General features: G+C 52.3%; 1 protein-coding gene and 2 long non-coding RNA genes across 4 annotated transcripts in view; 1 reads left to right on the forward strand and 2 right to left on the reverse strand.

Moving 5' to 3' along the window:
* The window catches only part of LRRK1 (leucine rich repeat kinase 1), an 83,106-nt gene extending 71,465 nt beyond the window's left edge, over positions 1-11,641 (forward strand). For both annotated transcript variants that reach the window (XM_087744430.1, XM_087744431.1), the window contains 4 exons: positions 1,384-1,500; positions 6,587-7,422; positions 8,010-8,111; positions 10,009-11,641. In XM_087744430.1, the coding sequence (XP_087600556.1) occupies positions 1,384-1,500; positions 6,587-7,422; positions 8,010-8,111; positions 10,009-10,186 (1,233 nt within the window). In that variant the 3' untranslated portion in view covers positions 10,187-11,641. The remainder of the gene's footprint in view (positions 1-1,383; positions 1,501-6,586; positions 7,423-8,009; positions 8,112-10,008) is intronic.
* Positions 2-6,572, reverse strand: LOC148050312 (uncharacterized). Its single transcript, XR_015701441.1, has 3 exons — positions 5,259-6,572; positions 2,939-3,635; positions 2-302 (listed from the first exon to the last, which is right to left on the reverse strand). It is a non-coding gene; the product is annotated as an uncharacterized LOC148050312 (long non-coding RNA).
* A 1,107-nt stretch (positions 11,642-12,748) lies between the features above and the next one.
* On the reverse strand, positions 12,749-14,534 carry LOC148050313 (uncharacterized). The gene is made up of 2 exons (XR_015701723.1): positions 14,437-14,534; positions 12,749-13,411 (listed from the first exon to the last, which is right to left on the reverse strand). It is a non-coding gene; the product is annotated as an uncharacterized LOC148050313 (long non-coding RNA).
* Positions 14,535-16,886: the final 2,352 nt, after the last annotated feature.

Below are 16,886 nucleotides of genomic sequence, written 5' to 3' on the forward strand. Positions count from 1 at the left end.
TTGCCTGCGCTTCAGTGCCCCACTCAAGAGGGGCCTCGTTAGAAGAGACGCAAATGAAGAGAAAGAGCCTATTAAATTAGTAAAGCTGAGTGTTTGAGACAATGGGCATCTCAGATGAGCAGCGTGACTTTGCATCTGCTGTCTCCAGGTGTATTGTTTCTGCCTGTTCCTTAGCTGATATCTAGATCAAAATCATGCCTCCTGGTGTTCCGAGCGATCGTGGGAACCTCGGCTTTCCGAGGCGAAACTCTCCGGATTGTAGTGTATCTGTACCCAGGGTTTCATCTGGGAAATGTCCTTATCTGTAAGCGATAAAGAGAAGCAGTGAAAGAAACCATGCATTTAAGGGTGGAGTTTTGAAAGAGGCCCAAGGGGTTTGAAAGTTGGTGGGAAATGGGTAGCCAAGTTTTGTGTTCACCGTGGAAAACTGCAGCTAAAAAAAATAAGAGTGAGAGAGCATGGCTGATTTATCCCTTAGAGCCCCTGTCCGCTCATCAAAAAGGCCTGTGTTAAGTGTCAGCCGGTTCTGACAAAATCTCTTGACACAAACCAAACAAAAACTTTCTGAAACAAATTGAAATGTTCCTGAAGTTCAGTGTTTCAGAGAGGGGGGAAAAAAAGCCATGCTTGCTGAATAAATAATTTGTGTTGGTTAATTCACCCCGCCCTAGCATGGATGCTGGAACTGAGTGAGAGTATAGATCTCTTTTTCCCTGTAGGAAAATTAAGATATTTTGACTTTTTCTGTTCCCAAATTGAGGTAAAGTTCAAATATTCCTATTTTTTCATAACAAGAAATATAGAAAAATTACAAATCAGAAATCTTAAAGCATTTTATATCCATCTTTCTGATCAAAATGAAATGTGTTGCTATTCCCCAAACGGGATACTCTGTCAGTTTAGTAGATTTACGAGGTGTAGAGCAGGTGTAATTCCACATACAATGTAATACTAGCTTTCCTCGAATTGACAGATTAATGCAAAATAACATACAACGTGTTTCAATTGTCTTGACATGTTTGGGATTTCTTGGGGTTGGGGGGGACCCATCCCTTTAATTTATTTTTTGAAGAATTTAAAAAATGTTAAAAAAACCCACCAGAGTCAGGGTTGTCAAATGCTACTTCTATATGTGGTGATTTTGGGGGCTTTTGGATAGTGCGTATACTGCCCACAGCTCATACTGGGGAAGGCAGTACCTGCTTTCTACCCTCAGACAAAGCAAATGCTCTCCAGGGAAAACATAAAGAAATCCAGGCTTTGGATGTTGAAAAATATAAGTAAAAACTGGTTTTGGAACCAATTTGATCTTGTTCAGGTATCCAAATATGAAAAGCATGGAAGATGATTGAAATTCATAGAGTTTTATGTGCTCTTTCACAGGACCAGAAGATTTCTGTGTATGGGTTGCAGGGCATGTGTCCTCTAAAGACTCCGCAGAAGGGTTTAGACACTCCTGCTACTGTGAGCTGCTTTCTAGTAATGCCTGTTGTCAAAAAGGTAAGGAGGAACCTAAAGGAAAAGGGGCATTAGTGAGAATAAGCCGTCCGCTGCCGGGCCAAACTGCCAGAGTTTGCGCCACTTGTCACTAGCTAGTGTCGAAGGACTTTGCAATGCCCAGGAACATTTTGGCAGTGCGAGGAGAAGGTTTCCAGGTCTTTGTGCCTCTGCCAGAAGACAGAGGTGCGGGCAAGAACCTGAGTCAGGGGACCAAAGCTGGCACTTCCAAGCCTGCTGGGAAAATAGTCAAAGTAGATCAAATTCTTCTGCAAGGAAGTTTTCCAGCTGTGTTTCCACATCACTGGAAGACAAGGTTTAGGCTGATGAAGCAAAGTAGAGGGGACATGAAACAATAATTAGAATAGAGATTTGTTAACTGTTAATGCAGGACTTGGGTATATCCTAGCTCGTGTACCCACTCTTTTCCTGGTGTGTATGCATGCTGTCATTTGTGTGCGCAATCATCTTTAAATATTATCTAGGCTCAGCCACACTTCTTTTTTGGTTTTGAATGAGAATGCTTAGATAATACAGCTCTTATGGGTAATACTTTTATGGGTAATATGGATAATTACTCTTATGGGTAATAACAAAAGTTACATACTATCTGCCTAGTTCCGGAATTGCTAACATCCAGTTACTGGCAAGAGAAATCTGACATGACTGCCTATTGCAGGCAAGTCTTGGGAGATGTATAAAAACTGTTTTTGGGCTAAATTACCTCTGGTTTGCTTACAGCCACCTCAAGTAAAAACATATAATTATGTTCTAACATTATTGGTAGCTGTGTAGTTTTTGCAAATGCCAGCAGACTGGTATGTGTCTGAAAGCTCAATATGGAGCAGCTCTCGGAGCGACAGTGGAGCTGGTTTATACCACATGCCCGTTCTGAGTTATTGTCCATTTCTGGCTCATTTGCTCAGACTGCTGCATCGCCGCAAACTGAATCCGAGGCAGATGGTTAGTGTAAGGTGTACTACTTCACTTCCAAACATGGTGTAAGTAGCACTAAAGTAGGGCACAGATATAAAGTTGGCACAGGAATGAATTTCACCCGCCGGGAGGCTGCATCTGTCGGCTTTCTTTGGCTCCCAGACCTGCAGCGTTTCTCCACCGTGGAGTTTCATTTCTGATGTGTAGGGCAAATTTCTTTTTCATGCTGCCTGAGGTTTTGTCCAGGACAGTCGAACGAGTCTTTCACTTTCAGCTTTTCCACTGTCATACAGCTTGCAAAGCCATTCCTCAGGGGTTACGAGTGGCTTTATGTCTCCTGGTTTCTATTTTCAGTTTGTGGCTTGCCTAGAAAATGTCATAAATAATGCCAGGCCCTACAATAGTAATATTGAGTCTAGACACCTCCCTTCCTCCCCCGACCCTACCCAACCTTCCAGAAATCCACATCCCTTCGGCGCACTCCTTCTTAGTTTATTGGACTTACTTTTTCCTCTCTCCTTTCTATGAATGAGTTTGGCAGTGAAATAGCCAGAGCAGCAGCCATAGGGATGTGCAGACCGGGTTGGCAAGAAACTAGACCGTTTTTCGAAACAGCCAGTTCTTCCAATAAAGCTAAGTGGAAAGCTTACACTTGTCAAACTCACTGTACGGCGCAGCGAGCTGTATCAGAGTTATCACATAGTCATTATTGTCCAGCGGAGAAGAGAATTGCTCGCGTTTCCCTGGGAAGAAAGCCTTTAGCTGATGAGATGTGAGGTAACTAGCAGTCAGAGAATTGCCGAGGGATGTTGCTGGGAAGGGGAATTCTTTACGACTGCCTTGGGAAGACTGATCCAAAAGAAATAGTTTCCAAAACTTGGTTTCTCATCCAAAGGAAGCATCATGGAAATTTAAAAGCAGCAGAGAGGGGCCCAGAATCCAAAACTCACCCGCCAAGGAAAAGTCTTGTACAATTTAAGCTTTTTTGTTGCATGCTTTCTGTCACCAGTATCATTGTTTTTGGCAAACAATAAAATTTTCAGTAAATTTCCTTTCAGAAAAAAAAAAAACCCAAAACAAAGAAACAGGTTAAAACGAGCAAAACAAGGTGCTTTCTGAATTGGTTTGCAGCATTCTTACAAAGAGATGTTGAGGGAGAGAGACATCCGAATGGGTGCAAGCCTCTGGCCTCTTGCAAAAACCTGGAACACATGAAAACAAAAGCTACATTTAAAGGCTGTAGCCTGCCACAGCGTTCGCTACCAGCAGTGCCAGACCCTGCGGGGAAGAGAGGAGGTGACTGAGGCTGTGGTGTCAGGGGCTGTATTTTTTTTTTTTTTTTTTTAACCCACTCACAGCGGCCATCCCGACGACTCCAAGCCTTGCGCTGTCCTTAGCTGCGAGGACAGGACGTCTGGAGCCAGCTCATCTCCTGCACATCGCATACCGTCACAGCCCCGCTCAGAGGCCTTCCTCCCTGGCACAGCGGGACTTCTGGCAGGACGGAGACTTCAAATGCAGTTTTGTTGCTGTGTGTTTTTGTTGGCTCTTTGTGGAGCCCAAATGTTGAAAATGAATTCTGAGAAAGTTACTTAAGGTTTCTGGAGGCTGCTGCCCTGCCTGCCTTTGGTCACTGTTGTAATACCCTGCTTTGGAGAGTTTTGCCTTGCTGCCCAGCTGCACCGACACCTAATAAAGTCTGGTGAGTTGGTGGCACCTGGGGGTGGGTGGCCTTTGCCGTGTTCTTCTGTGAAATGGATCACTCCCTGGTCTCGGTCAGGCAAGGAATGGCAGGTTGAGGGCATTTCTCAGCCTTTGAGTTCCTGCTCCTCATTTCTTAAACAGAGAGATAACAACAGTGGCTGGAGAAGCAGGTCCTGATAGCCAAGGCAATGAGTAATAAGTGCCCCAAAGCATAAAATATCTTCCAGATTTGCTTCCACCATTGTGCTATTCCAGACAGGCTAGAATTTGGCAGTCGGTATTACTGGTCAAGCTGGGTGGGGATCGCTGACGCAGCTCTGCCCAGTTACAGTGCCGATTGCTCAGTGCCGGGGAAATTTGGCCTATGGAACCCAAAAGGGAATCTGGATTCTATTCTGCAGTAGCTGATGCTAATCAAAGAAATCAAAATATTTTTTATGAAGACTATGCTTGGCTAATTCAGCATTTTCAGATCAACTGAGACAAAATTATAGAGATCTCTGAAGACTTTAATTGTGTCCTGTGTCACACTAGGAGCAGTTCAGGTTGACATACTCTGTCATTAATTCAGGTTAATTTCAGATGTTCCCGTTTCAATTTAAATTTTCCATTTTTAGTAAGAAATACCTATTGTGCAGGGTCCTTTGGACTGAAAAAGTTGGACCATTTTCACCAGAAACAATGCTTTGTTTTGTTCTGGTTTAGATAATTGAACTCCTTTCCAAAGAAAAAGTAACCCAAAACCCAGCTTGTGCAAAGCATCATGCCATGTTCCAACCTATTGATGCAACTCCCTGGCAAACTCCTATCCAGGAGCCTTTGCACCAGATCCACATGGCAGCAGGGACATGGCACCGAACACTGCAGGCCAGTTGGGTTTCTTTTAATTAGTGGTTAGAGAATTGGGACTGGACTGAGTCAAAGTCCAAGTCCCATTTCACAACTTTCCACTTGCTTCCCTAGTTTTTCCCATTACAGTAGAATTCTGCTGTGATTTGGATTAGTCATACGGGCTCAGCACAGTCATGGTTTTACTCATACTTTGTATGCAGATAGTGTCTTTTTGTCCAAGACTCTTAATGAGCCTTGCAAACAGTGCTATCAATTAAACTAATACTTACCCCTATGCTATCTGCCCCGTGATATCTGAGAGCAATTCAAGATACTGATTTTGGCCTCGATGGGTTTAAGCAGCCTGGGAGCTGTCATCCAGGGCTGGCACAGCCGAGATCCCTGGAAGGGCACAGACTTTCCCTTAATTTATGAGCAGCAAGGGGCGATGCCGAGTCCTTGTCCCGTGTCGCAGAGGCGGGCAGCGTTGCTGGCGTCCCGGGCACGCCAGGAGGCAGGGCTTTCTGCTGCGGCGAGGCTGTGGAGGGGTAAGGTTGTGTCGGTTCAGCTGGTGGTGCTCTGTCTGGTTCTGTTCGTTTTGCTTTGCTTTAGTCTGGCAAGATTGTAACAGCAGCAAAAAAGCCCTGGGCAAAGGGTCTTTTTTTAGAATTTATTGCTCCACAGGGAGGAAATAGAAAGGCCTTTTAGGTAGGTATTGTTTTATCTGCTTCACAGATGGCGGAGTTTCTGGTACAGACCCAAGGTCATGGGGAGTTTTGTTCCTGAGAGATCCATTTCCCAGGCTGTTTAACAGCATTTCGCATCTCTGTGATGAGCTGGAGGAGTCAGAGACCCGGCGAGCCGTGGCCTTCTCACCGGCTCCCATCCACGGGACGTGGCGGTATCCATCGCAGCAGTGCGGCAGAGCGCTGCGCTGGAGCTCGACGCCAGCTGCGGCTCCCACAGCTAACACATCTGTGCATTCAGGGGCAGGTTTTTAACTACCTGCAGAATTGTTCGTGGCACTTGGCAGCCGCTTTGCTGAACTGATGCTGCTGCTTCTGTGCCCTCCGCTGGGATGCCTGTGAGCTGCCAGGGGTCCCAGAGCACGTCCCTGGGAGAGGAGCGGTGCTGTTAAGGCAGCAGACATTGGATGTGGAGTGATCACTGTATGCTCTTGTTTGTGAGAGGATTGTCTCCCTCTCTTTCTGTTTTTACTGCATTTCTTCCATTCCTCTCCTACCTACACTGATAGCAATAGCTTTACTGCTTTTTGGAAATGAGCCGGGTTTCTACAGCTGGATTCCTAGGATCATGATGGCTTTCTCTGAACATACTCCAGCTTGAATTTGTTAGGCTTCAGGGCAGGCTGCCAGGTCCGTCTGTCCTCCCTTGCCAATGAAGAGAGAGGTAATACTGGGTGAGAGGAGTATGGCTCTGCAGCAGCTTCTATGTAATGACTTCTTTTTATGTTGCTGTTATCACTGAGTGATTTGGGGTAAGTTACTAGTGTACTTGCAGAATTGTGAGAGGCAGCCAGAGCCTCTGGGATTGAAGGCTCTTGCATTGCAGAGAAGTAAAGAATCCGGATAGCGAATCTGCTGTCTCTCTCTTGCAGAACTCGTATGTGGTGCTGGCCGGCTTGTCGGATGGACTCGTAGCAGTGTTTTCAGTGTCCCAGGGCATCCCAGGGGACAGCTGCTCCTACCTGTGCTCCCACACGGCAAACAGGTCCAAATTCAACATTTCTGATGACGACCCCCGGCAGAACCCGTACCCCGTGAAGGCCATGGAGATCACCAACAGCGGAGCAGAGGTCTGGTACAGCAACGGCCCCGGCATCCTCATCATAGACTGCGCCACGATGGAGATCAGCAGGAGGCTGGAGCCCTTCAGCCCGCCGTCAGTCATCACATCCATCGCCTGCAACTCGGAGTGTCACGGGGAGGAGGTGGTGTGGTGTCTGGACGATAAAAGCAACTTTCTGGTGATGTATCACGTTACCACCTACCAGCTCTGCGCCCGCTACTTCTGCGGGGACTGCAGCCCCCTCAGAGACATGTTTACAATCCAGCAGCCTTCGGCAGCCATCCCAGCTACAGCACCTATAAACCACAAAGCGATGGAGAGTAACCCACTGGCGGACATGAGCATTATCTATAGCCCGGAGGTTGGCACCCAGATACTAAACCACCAGGACTCCCTCACAGATTATTGCTCTGTGTCTTCCTACTCCTCCTCGCCTCCTAACAGGATAACCCGGTGCCCCTCCAGCCTACCCAGCTCACCCATGAGCTCTTCCAGTGCACCGTTCTCCACAGATTTTGAGGAGTCTGACAAATTTCATGAGCTGAAGCCTCCCCTGCATCACGATGCTATGCCTGCAGGTGACAACACACAGCATCTCCAAGCTGTCAAGATTCTTCCAGTAAAAGACCTCATATGGATCCCCAGGTAAGTGGGTCGCTTATCAAAGCAACTTTGTCAAAATCCCTCCTGGGCTGAGCGTGAGATTAGCTCAGGCTAATTCAGGAACTTTTGCGTTCCCAGTGTGATTCACCTGCCCAGAAAGTCAAGTTATCATTAAGAAATTTTGTGCCCAGTGCAATGGTACATTGATTTTTCTGCTCCTTTTTAAAGATTTCTAGCGTTGGGTAGAATGGCCACATCTAAAGTCTTGCAGGATTGATTTCAACAGCAGAGAAATGCGGGTGGTAAGACTCGAAGCCCTGTTTCCCCAGCTACTGAGGAAACAAAGAACAGCAGGCAGCTTCCTCGCTCAGACACAGCCCTGGCAAATCCTGTTGTCTCCTGTTGAGCTGATGGAAACCACTGGGACTCTGATTCCGCGTGTCATGGGGGCTCTCGCTGTAGTGGATTCAGGATGCCCCTTGGTGGCATTGCAGTGCCCCCTTCCCTGCAAAAGGTGGTGAAACTGCAGGAGGGGTTGCAGCAGAATGGATATCCAGCGTGGATCTTCCTCAGTTGTCACCAGTCTGTGCTGCAGAGTACATGTGACGTCTCCCTCGTTTCTCTTCTAGGAGAGGAGGGGATATCATCGTTATCGGACTGGAGAAGGAATCCGGCACCCAGCGGGGCAGAGTGATCGCTGTGCTGAAGGCTGGGGAACTGGCTCCCTACGGGTGAGGCTGACTGAGCAGTGCCTGTCACACCAGTTCCCAGGGGCACAAGGGGACTGGGTGGCCGAGGGTGGCTCTGCAGGCTCCAGGAGCTCTTGGGAGCTTCCCCTCAGCATCCAGCAGAACCTGAGAAGCTCCCAGCTGGAGGAGACGCGGTTGCTGGTTGCACATCGAGGCATGTGCATGCTCTTATAGCATGGCAGACGGCGAGGGGAAGGCACTGCGACCACGGTCTGGTCTCCAAAAGCCACAGAGACCAAGTACCCCCGTAATGAGACAGGCAGGACCGTCTTGCCCAATGCGATAAACGCCAGTCTGATCCTGCCTGGTGCTGACTCCCAGTGCTCTGAGGGCACCTGGCAGAAGATCGGTGGAGCTTGGCAGACTCAGGCCCTGCATTAAGAACAGGAGGCGTATTTATGTAGAGCGCAGTGCTTGTCTGTGGCTGCATTCACATGGATCAGGTTGACGTTCTGGCTCTAAATGAGCACCTTTGTGCTGTCGGCAGTGACGGGCTGGGGGAAGGCTCCTGGAGCACAGGGGAGAGCAGTTATATACATTAATTCAAAATGTTTCATGCAGCGAACGAGCGTCCAAGTAAATAAATAGCTGCTAGAGAGATGGGAGTGTTCCTGCTGATCACTTAAATACCAGTCTGGGATTGTACTATTTATGTCCAAACAAATGGAGGTTAAGCAGTGCTAAGGATTATTAATGATCATTTATTACCACTGGGCAAACACACCACGAGATTAAAGTCCTCCTGCCATTCCCTCTACTTGCTGAGTGTCTTTATCAGTTAGTTGGGAGCGGAGTATTCTCTTTATTGTTCACAGGTGCTCTTAGATTGATCTTGCTTTACCCAGATTCAGCGTGGAGTTAAGGTGAGGTGACGCGGCCGTCTCAGACTTGTCCTGCTTTGCTGCCTTGCAGCCTGGCTGGTTCAGACACGGCGACCGTTGACTTGCCCTGTTTTACCAGCAGGATACAGACCGGCCGATAGTGCCTGCCTCCTCCAAGTGCAGAGCAGGGCAGGGAGGTGAGGGAAGGAAGGTGGCTTCTTAGGGGCAATTTGTGATAAAAACCAGCTGCCAAGGACAGCCCTTGTTGCCAGTGCTCCCCACCAAGGTCTAGGGGCCTTTCTGGGGAAACAGTTTGGGGCCAGTCTTCCCCCATCTGCCGCTGGAGTGGTAGAAAGAGCCCAGCAAGGTTCCCTTGAACCCTGCACAAGTGTCATCTTCTGCCTGGCCACCTCCCTCTGGGTTACCTGCAGGGCCAGCTTCAACCACTCGTGTTTGATCAGGTAATGTGCTCAGAGACCACGAAGGGAAGCACAGGCAACACGGTGCTGTCGTGCAGGACTCCTTCTGCACGAGCCTTGTGGGTCCCTGCGCTGCTGCCGTAGCCATGCCTGCTGATCTGGGCTCGGGGCTCATACCCTGAGCAGACAGAGGTGGGGCTCCATCCTGCCTCCACACTGCGTTTCAAGCTGCAGAGGCTCTCAGCAGCCGGCTAGCTGTGGCATGATGCGCGGGCTGTTTCGAAAATGCCCAGCTGGCAGCAGGCAAAAGAATCTGTGGATTTAGCAAATCAGGAGATGAACAGCAACTTCAAAATGTCATGGCAGACTTAAGCACCAACCTGCATGTTTAGGCACCTGAAGCCCTTTAAAAATATTTTCCCATGTCACTGAGCTGCTTGCTTTTGCCATGACATAGTTTCTGATCCCTCTCTTTGTTACATTCTCCTTTCTGAAGGATTTGCAGCTTATAAAAAGAGATTCAGTAGCTGGAAAGGAAAGCTTGTGAGTCAGTGCCTCCCAGATGAGCGGTGGCATGCTGTGTGAGCAGAGCTGCTCTCCGCTGTAACGCCCTTCTCTGCTCTCTTCTTCCTTTCCCAGGACACTGGTGGATGCTGCTCTCATAGGAAAGGACACAGTTGTGTGCTGCTTTGAGAACGAAAACATGGAGTGGTGCCTGGCTGTCTGGAGGGGCTGGAGTGCCAGAGACTTTGACGTTTTCTACCAGGCCTACGAAGAGCTGGGAAGGCTTGAAACCTGCATGCGAAAAAGAAGGTAGTGCTTGTGGCGCTGGGAACCAATGCTCGACGGAAGATGGAAGCGTCCTGCTCTGAGTGCTCCTGGACTCCGAGACACAGTCCCGGAGGGGCAGGGGACGAGGGGTGCGTGGGAGGGAGCGTGCGTCTGGTTTGCTGCTAATGAGCACTGCGGGGTTCCCATGGCTGGAGCCCCGGCAGGGCTTTCGGGGATGGACGAAACCGGTGTGAGCAGAGCAGGGACGAGCCCGGGAGCTGGGCCATCTCTCCGCTCTCTTGCTCCGTCGCACGCTCCCCTGCAGTAGTTGAGAGCAGAAGGTGGAGGTGGCTGCAGTTCTGCTCATGCCTCTGTTTCCAGTTTCTTCTTCCCTGTTTTAAATTCCTTCCCCACCTTCAGCATGCCCTGGCTGCTGCTGCTGCTTTTATAGTGTATATTGTCAGCCAGGAGAGCTCCGTTAACCTCAGCGGGCTCTTTCCTGGGAGCCTGAGCACGTTACAGTCCCCACTGCCCGCTGGCCGGCGGTGCGGTTCACTGTGGGCTAATTCACCCTGCTCCTGCGGGAAGTGCATCTGCTGGACGCCCTGCGCCGCGGGGCCGCTACCCGCATCCCTGCAAGTTTGTTAGAGGCTACTTCAGGTGTAGCCCCTCTTGTGATTGCTGTGTAGAGACATCCAGGTGTACGAACCAGCAATAAGCTTTGGCTGGCCACTGCGTTTCTGGTTCCTAAAAGCTATTGTGGTACAGTGTTACTGTGAGAGAGCCTAGAATAATCTGCCGATAATACTGCACAATCTCAGTGAGCGAGCGAGCTATTTCATTGCACTGTTGCAAAGTCAATTGTAAATAGAGCTGATGATAGATAGAAAGCAAAGCCGCTCGGTCTGACAGATACCTCCCGGTGTAAGAGAAGGGAGCCCCGTGACCAGGAAGGTTTATAAACTCTCTTCACTTCACTCCTCTTTCTCTTGGTAAATGCACTCTGGAGTATCGGGAACACAATAAGCTCAATTTGCCTGTGTATCTGTGCAGCTTCTGCTCACCACAGCTTTTATTTTATCTTCGTTAGTGGCCTGGGATGATGTATTGGCTCTGAATTCAATTGCACTTAGTTATCCCAAGCATGTACAGCAGTGTAAAAAGCGAGCCTGGCTAAGCACCCTGTAAAAAGGTGTACAGTTTGAATTTTGGACTTTTTTTTTTTTTTTCTATCCCAAGAAACTTGTGTGAGCATCGGCAAGGCTGGCCAAGGCCGAACGGGCAGGTTAACCCTCTGGTTCACATTTCTGTTGCAGGCTGCTAAAATATCCTTCTTCAGAAACAGAGCATATCTTAAAATAAACAGATTTCTCCCCACAACGACACTGCGTTGGTGGCACTTTGTATTGGCAGCCCACGCCTGCACCAGCTGCAGGGCGTTTGGGGTTTGCAGCGCCTGGTTAAAATGCACGTCCTGCCGATGAGCGCAGCTTGCGTCGGGTTTACAAGCGCAGTCTGTCTCCTTACCCAGCCTTACCTGTCTCTGTCCCCCCGCGGCTCCTCCAGCGGCTCGTGCGGCAGGCACGGCAGCACCGCTGCGCCCCGCTTCGCTCTCCCTCGCCAGGACAAGCCTCTGCCTGTTGTCTCAGAGACAGGGAAGAGGTGGCGCAGCCCTTCGCCTCCGCTGCGGTTCGACAGACATTTTCACAGCTGCCTCGAGAGCTTATCCTGACTCAAGCTTAGCTGTGAAATAGCTGTATCTGTGTCAGGGCTCATTAACTGCGTTTCCCTGAAACTGTGTCACCTGCCTCCCATCCCGCTGCATAGCCCGAAGCCTGTGCGTGCCTGCGCCACCCCTGTCACCTGAGCTGGGGCTCGCCTTCTCCGGCTGCCAGACCCCTTTTACAGGCACGTACTATTCCAGGATCCTTGGAGCCCCAACAGAGGCTATAAAACAGCTTGTACTTTCGTTCAGCCGTGCAGGTTTTCTTGGAGAAAACAGGCTGGAATAGCCACAGCTGTCCCTTATCGTCTCTCTGGAGCAGGACATCTTGGGCACCGTGGTGCTTCCAAAGCCGCCGTGGGGCCGTGCCCCCCACGGGCTCCCCAGCTCCCACCGGGGTCAGCCGGAGCCTCTCCCAAACCTTCGGTGGGCACCGGCCAAGGCCCCGGTGCCACAAAAGGGGCTTTGTTCTGCTCGCCGCCGCACGCTCCGGGGCTGTTACTGCACGCAGCCATTGCGCACAGCCTCCCCCAGGCACGCCAGGACGTCCCTGCGCCGAAATCCCTGCTGCCCTCGCCGGCCGGGCCGGGATGGTCAGGGAGGGGGGAGGGAGAGCAGCAAACCTCGCTGCATGGTGGCATGAGAGATCCCTGCCGCAGGGGCAGGAGTGAGTGTGTCCCGAAACCTCCTGGGAGCAGGGCGTCGGTTCCTGAGAGCGACTGAGGGCCTGAATGCTGCTACCCTGGAATCGGGACAAAATCCCCCCCTTCAGCAAACCTGAAACCTCATTAGCACAAGGCTCCATTAAGTAAGCAAGGCACGTGCTGTGGGAATAAATCCCCAGGGGCAAAAATAAGCAGAAATTAAAACTAAAAAACCAAAACACCAGTTCAGGCAGTTTAATTGAGCTTTCAGTGCTCGTTCCCAACCCTCCCAGCAGCAAAGCGGGACTGACAGCAGGTACAGGTGAGCATCTGTCCCCCGGCATCTGTCCCTGGGGAAAGGGACGGGGTCAAGGCCAAAGGCAGGAGAAGCCCCAAAAGCCCGGCAGCAAGGGGCTGCCTGAGCCCCAGCCGCTGCTGATAGAAGCCCCCGTTACCAGCGCTCGGCCCGGGATAGCTGCGTGTATCGCAGCCCTTGCTGTTTCATTTCAGGTTCTAAAAATAAGCCCGAGCAGGGGCCTGGAGGGGGTCGTTCCTTCAGCTGGCTGAGGAGAGGCGAGAAAACAGCTTAGTTTTATTTTGTCCACGTCAGGTTTCCCCCAGCCCGTCTTGGAGCAGCGGGAGTGCACGGAAAGGGCTTGGCACTGGGAGGGAAACGGATGCTCTGAAATGAGATTAACCCTCCGCACTGGCAGCGGGAGGGAGGCGGGTGCTGGGGCCATTAATTCCTCGCCGAGGAAGCAGAGAGATGCACAGGACCCGCCGCCACCGGGATTAATTGAGCCCAAACCCCGCTGCCTCGTCCCCTTGCCCGGCTGCGTCCTGCAAGCAGGGAGCCGCACGCTGCACCGCGGGTTCCTCCCTGGAGTGCTCGGCTGTCCTTCGCCTGCTTTACAAGAAATAAAAATAATTACCATCAGGACGCTGATTCCTGGTCCTGGTTTTGGCCGTTTGCTGGCATCGGTGCGGTGAGTGGGTCAGGGTGGTCAGGCCCTGGGATGGAGAACGACTGCCGCGCCCAACCCCTGGGTCCCGGCGGGCTCCGGGCACGTCCTGGTGCTGGCTCAGGGTACTTTGGGGACCCAGCACAAGGCACCGGCCCCGCCAGCCTGGGGCTGTCCAGAACCACCTGGCTCCTCCCTGTGCAGAAAACCGGGGCAACACTAAAGCTAATTCTGCTAGAAAAGGAAAGAAGGGCCAGTTCTTTGCCCCGTTGCTCACGCTGCCCTGGGCAGCGGTGCAGGATTGGGCCCAAACGCCTGCGATAGCCCCCACGGCATGGCACCGTGGTCCCAGCACACTGCTCAGGGACCCGGCTGATGGGATCGCACCCTGCGGGTCCCATCACCGAGCACATCCCTCCAGCTAACCCAGGCGTTGCCTGCAAGAAAGCCATGGAAAGGGCAATGTAGTGGTATTAAAAGTTTCCCCGATCCTGGCTGGATAAAACAACCTTGGCAGAAAACAGGTGCCCCGCATGGTGCTGCTCCAGTCGCACCGCCTGTTCCCAGCCCCGCAGCACCCCTGGGGCTGCAGCTCCTGCGGTACCCAAAAGCGGCAGCTGCTGGGCTGCTCCGGGGACCGGGAATGGCAGCTGGGCATCAGCCAGCTGGATCGGAAGGACAGCAAATCCAATCCTAGTTTCTAACCTTGCAGCGTGATTAGAAATTAAAAGCAGGACTTTATTTCCCCAGCCCTTGACCAGGCCAGCTCTGCTGCATGCAGCTCCTCTTGCAGCGGCTGCCCCGGCGCCATCCCAGCAGCGCAGGCAGGGCTTGAGCCTGCCGGAGCAGCAAAGGTGCGGGGGTTGCAGCCGGGCCGGTTCCCGCTCCCCTTCGCTCTCGCTGTAGCACCTCGCTGCCGCCGAGACCAGCATGAGTCTTAAAACACCCTGCGATCGCCTGCACTCACCCTGCCCGGCGGCCCGGGTGGCTCTTTGCACTTTTGAGCCTTAAAAATGCCATTTTCAGCTTCGTTTTTCCAAGAGCTGGGTGCTTCGAATGTTTTTCCGTTCTCTCTTACATTCAACAGGCAGAAAAAAAAAAAAAAATCATAATTGAATACATTAGAGCAAGGCCCACCTCTTATGCCCCGGTGGCAAGCGTGGGGGCCGGTGGGCGCTGACGCACGAGCCGGCCGCGCCTCCGTCCCGCGCTGCGCCAAGGGCTCGGCTTCAGCGGCAGGAAAGTGTAAGGTGATTTTTAAGGGACGTGGGGAAAGGGGCAGTGCTGGCTGCTTTGTATTCTGCTACCAAAGGGACAGAGGAAATTAGTTTTCTTTAAGCAAACTTTAAAGGACAGGAAATATTGTGGCTCTTTCGGGCTGCCAGCCTGTCCTCGGCTCACCCCGGGCCCGCGGCGCTGGGACGGGGAGCACCCTCGGTGCCCACAGCCCGCAAACTGGGGGAGTGCTCCTCCACCCTGCAAGCCTCGCGGAGGAACGGCGGTTTGGAGGGATGCAGAGGTGGAGGGATGGCAGCTTGTCGGGCTGGAGGGGTGGCAGGTTGGAGGGACGGCAGTGGCTTTGGTGGCACAGAGACACAGGAAAGTGGCTGCCGTGTGCCCAGGGAGCTGGTGGGGGGCAGCTCAGGGCCTGGACCCCATCAGGGCGCTGCCCCATCCACCGCCTCTTCCCTGTGCGGTCACACGAGTGGACCCCTCCGGCCGCCGCGGCTCGGTGGGCCGCGAGAGCACCCTTCAGTGCCCGTTGCTGTTTTTCTCAAAAAAGGGCTGGCTGCCCCTCACTGCCATGTGCTTTGCAGGGAGCAGGGGGAGCTCAGCACCCTGTGTGCCTGCGGGAGCCGCAGACTAACCCGTGCCATGCATTTGCCCCTTCCTTCTCCATTTTCCTTCTCAAAAATTATAAAGCGCAGTCCTATTCGGAGGATTAGATGAGAAGAACCATAGAATCATAGAATCACAGAATCGTTTAGGTTAGAAAAGACCTTTAAGACCATTGAGTCCAACCGTTAGCCCAGCACTGCCAAGGCCACCACTAAACCATGTCCCTAAGCACCACATCTACCCGGCTTTTAAATACCTCCAGGGATGGGGACTCAGCCACTTCCCTGGGCAGCCTGTGCCAGGGCCTGACTGCCCTTTCGGTGAAGAACCAGCCCCCAAAATAATATCCCTTGCCTGCCCTCAGCAGAGGACAAATGGCTCCTGCTGCGGGCAGGGGACACCCGGCACCGCCACCATTCCCGGCCAAACCTGCTGTCCCCAGCCCTCCCAGCATGGCCACAGGTCCCCATTGACCCCCAGGACCTTACATGGGGACTTCACGGGGACGCGCTGGCATTAAGGTGGCCCCTGCTCCCTACAAAAAAATATCAGACGTCGGGGGCTCCTCTATACAATTCAGTCCTGTTGTGTTTTGGGGTTTTTTTCCCCCTCCTTTTTTTCACAATAAGGTCTTCTACACAGCACGCCTGAGGATGGCGTTTTGCCAGGTGGAACGGCCCCGCCGGTGGGTGCTGCGGGGTCCGGCTGGGGCTCCCGGCTCCGGGGCCGCGGCTCCAGGGCTGGGCCCCCACCCCAGGCGCAGGACAGGGTCCCAACCCCCACGCCACCACCCCGGGGTCTGGTTATTGCACCGGCGGTGATTTGGGTCAGTTTCCACACTCTTAAACACTTCAGTGCGCTCTTCCAGCCCTAATAAACCTTCCTCCGGGGACTTGTTGGTCTGACCTCTGGAAAAGGGGGTTTCCCTTTGGCTTCTGCCGCTCTGCCCCCATGGCTGCAGCCAGTCGGGCTCCACGTGAGAACAGGACTGTTTAAATTGTGCCGAATTTTTCCAAAAAAACTAAACCTGCCTGGTCTCCTTGTGCAACTGCTGCCCAGCTCTGTTCCTACCCAGTTTTTGATGTCCTGGGAGGTGGCAGCAGCCATCAGGCAGCTCTGCACGCACGCCACGGCCCGTGGGGCGGAGGAAAACAACAGTGGTGCGAAAACCAGCTCAGCTTTGCCTAAAAACCACCCTGAGAGCTTCAACTGAAGCCAGGAGCAGAGAAACCCCCCAGGAGAGCCACAGCGGGGAGCAGGGCCAGGCCCACAGCCAGAGGCAGCCCATCTCCATCCCTGCCCCCCTCCTGCCCCCCCGATAACCCCAAAGGGAAGCCTAACCCCAAGGGTCCCGCCGCACCGAGGGCTGGGGCAGCTCCAGCACAGGCTCCTGACACGGCTCCGAGCTCCTCGCAGAACAAGCAATTAAAAAGATTCAATTTTAAAAAAAAAAAAGCCTTCCCCCCCCAAGGCTCACACTTCGCTTGCAGTTGGACAGTAATTACCTTTGCGGCGTGGGGAGGTGGCATGAGAGCTGGCGGGGAGGGAAGGGAGCCTTTCAGTGCCCTCCAGCTTTTG

Source organism: Nipponia nippon, unplaced genomic scaffold (assembly GCF_047370975.1).
Source record: "Nipponia nippon isolate SJK-2023a ecotype South Korea unplaced genomic scaffold, ASM4737097v1 scaffold_9, whole genome shotgun sequence".
NCBI lineage: Eukaryota > Metazoa > Chordata > Aves > Pelecaniformes > Threskiornithidae > Nipponia > Nipponia nippon.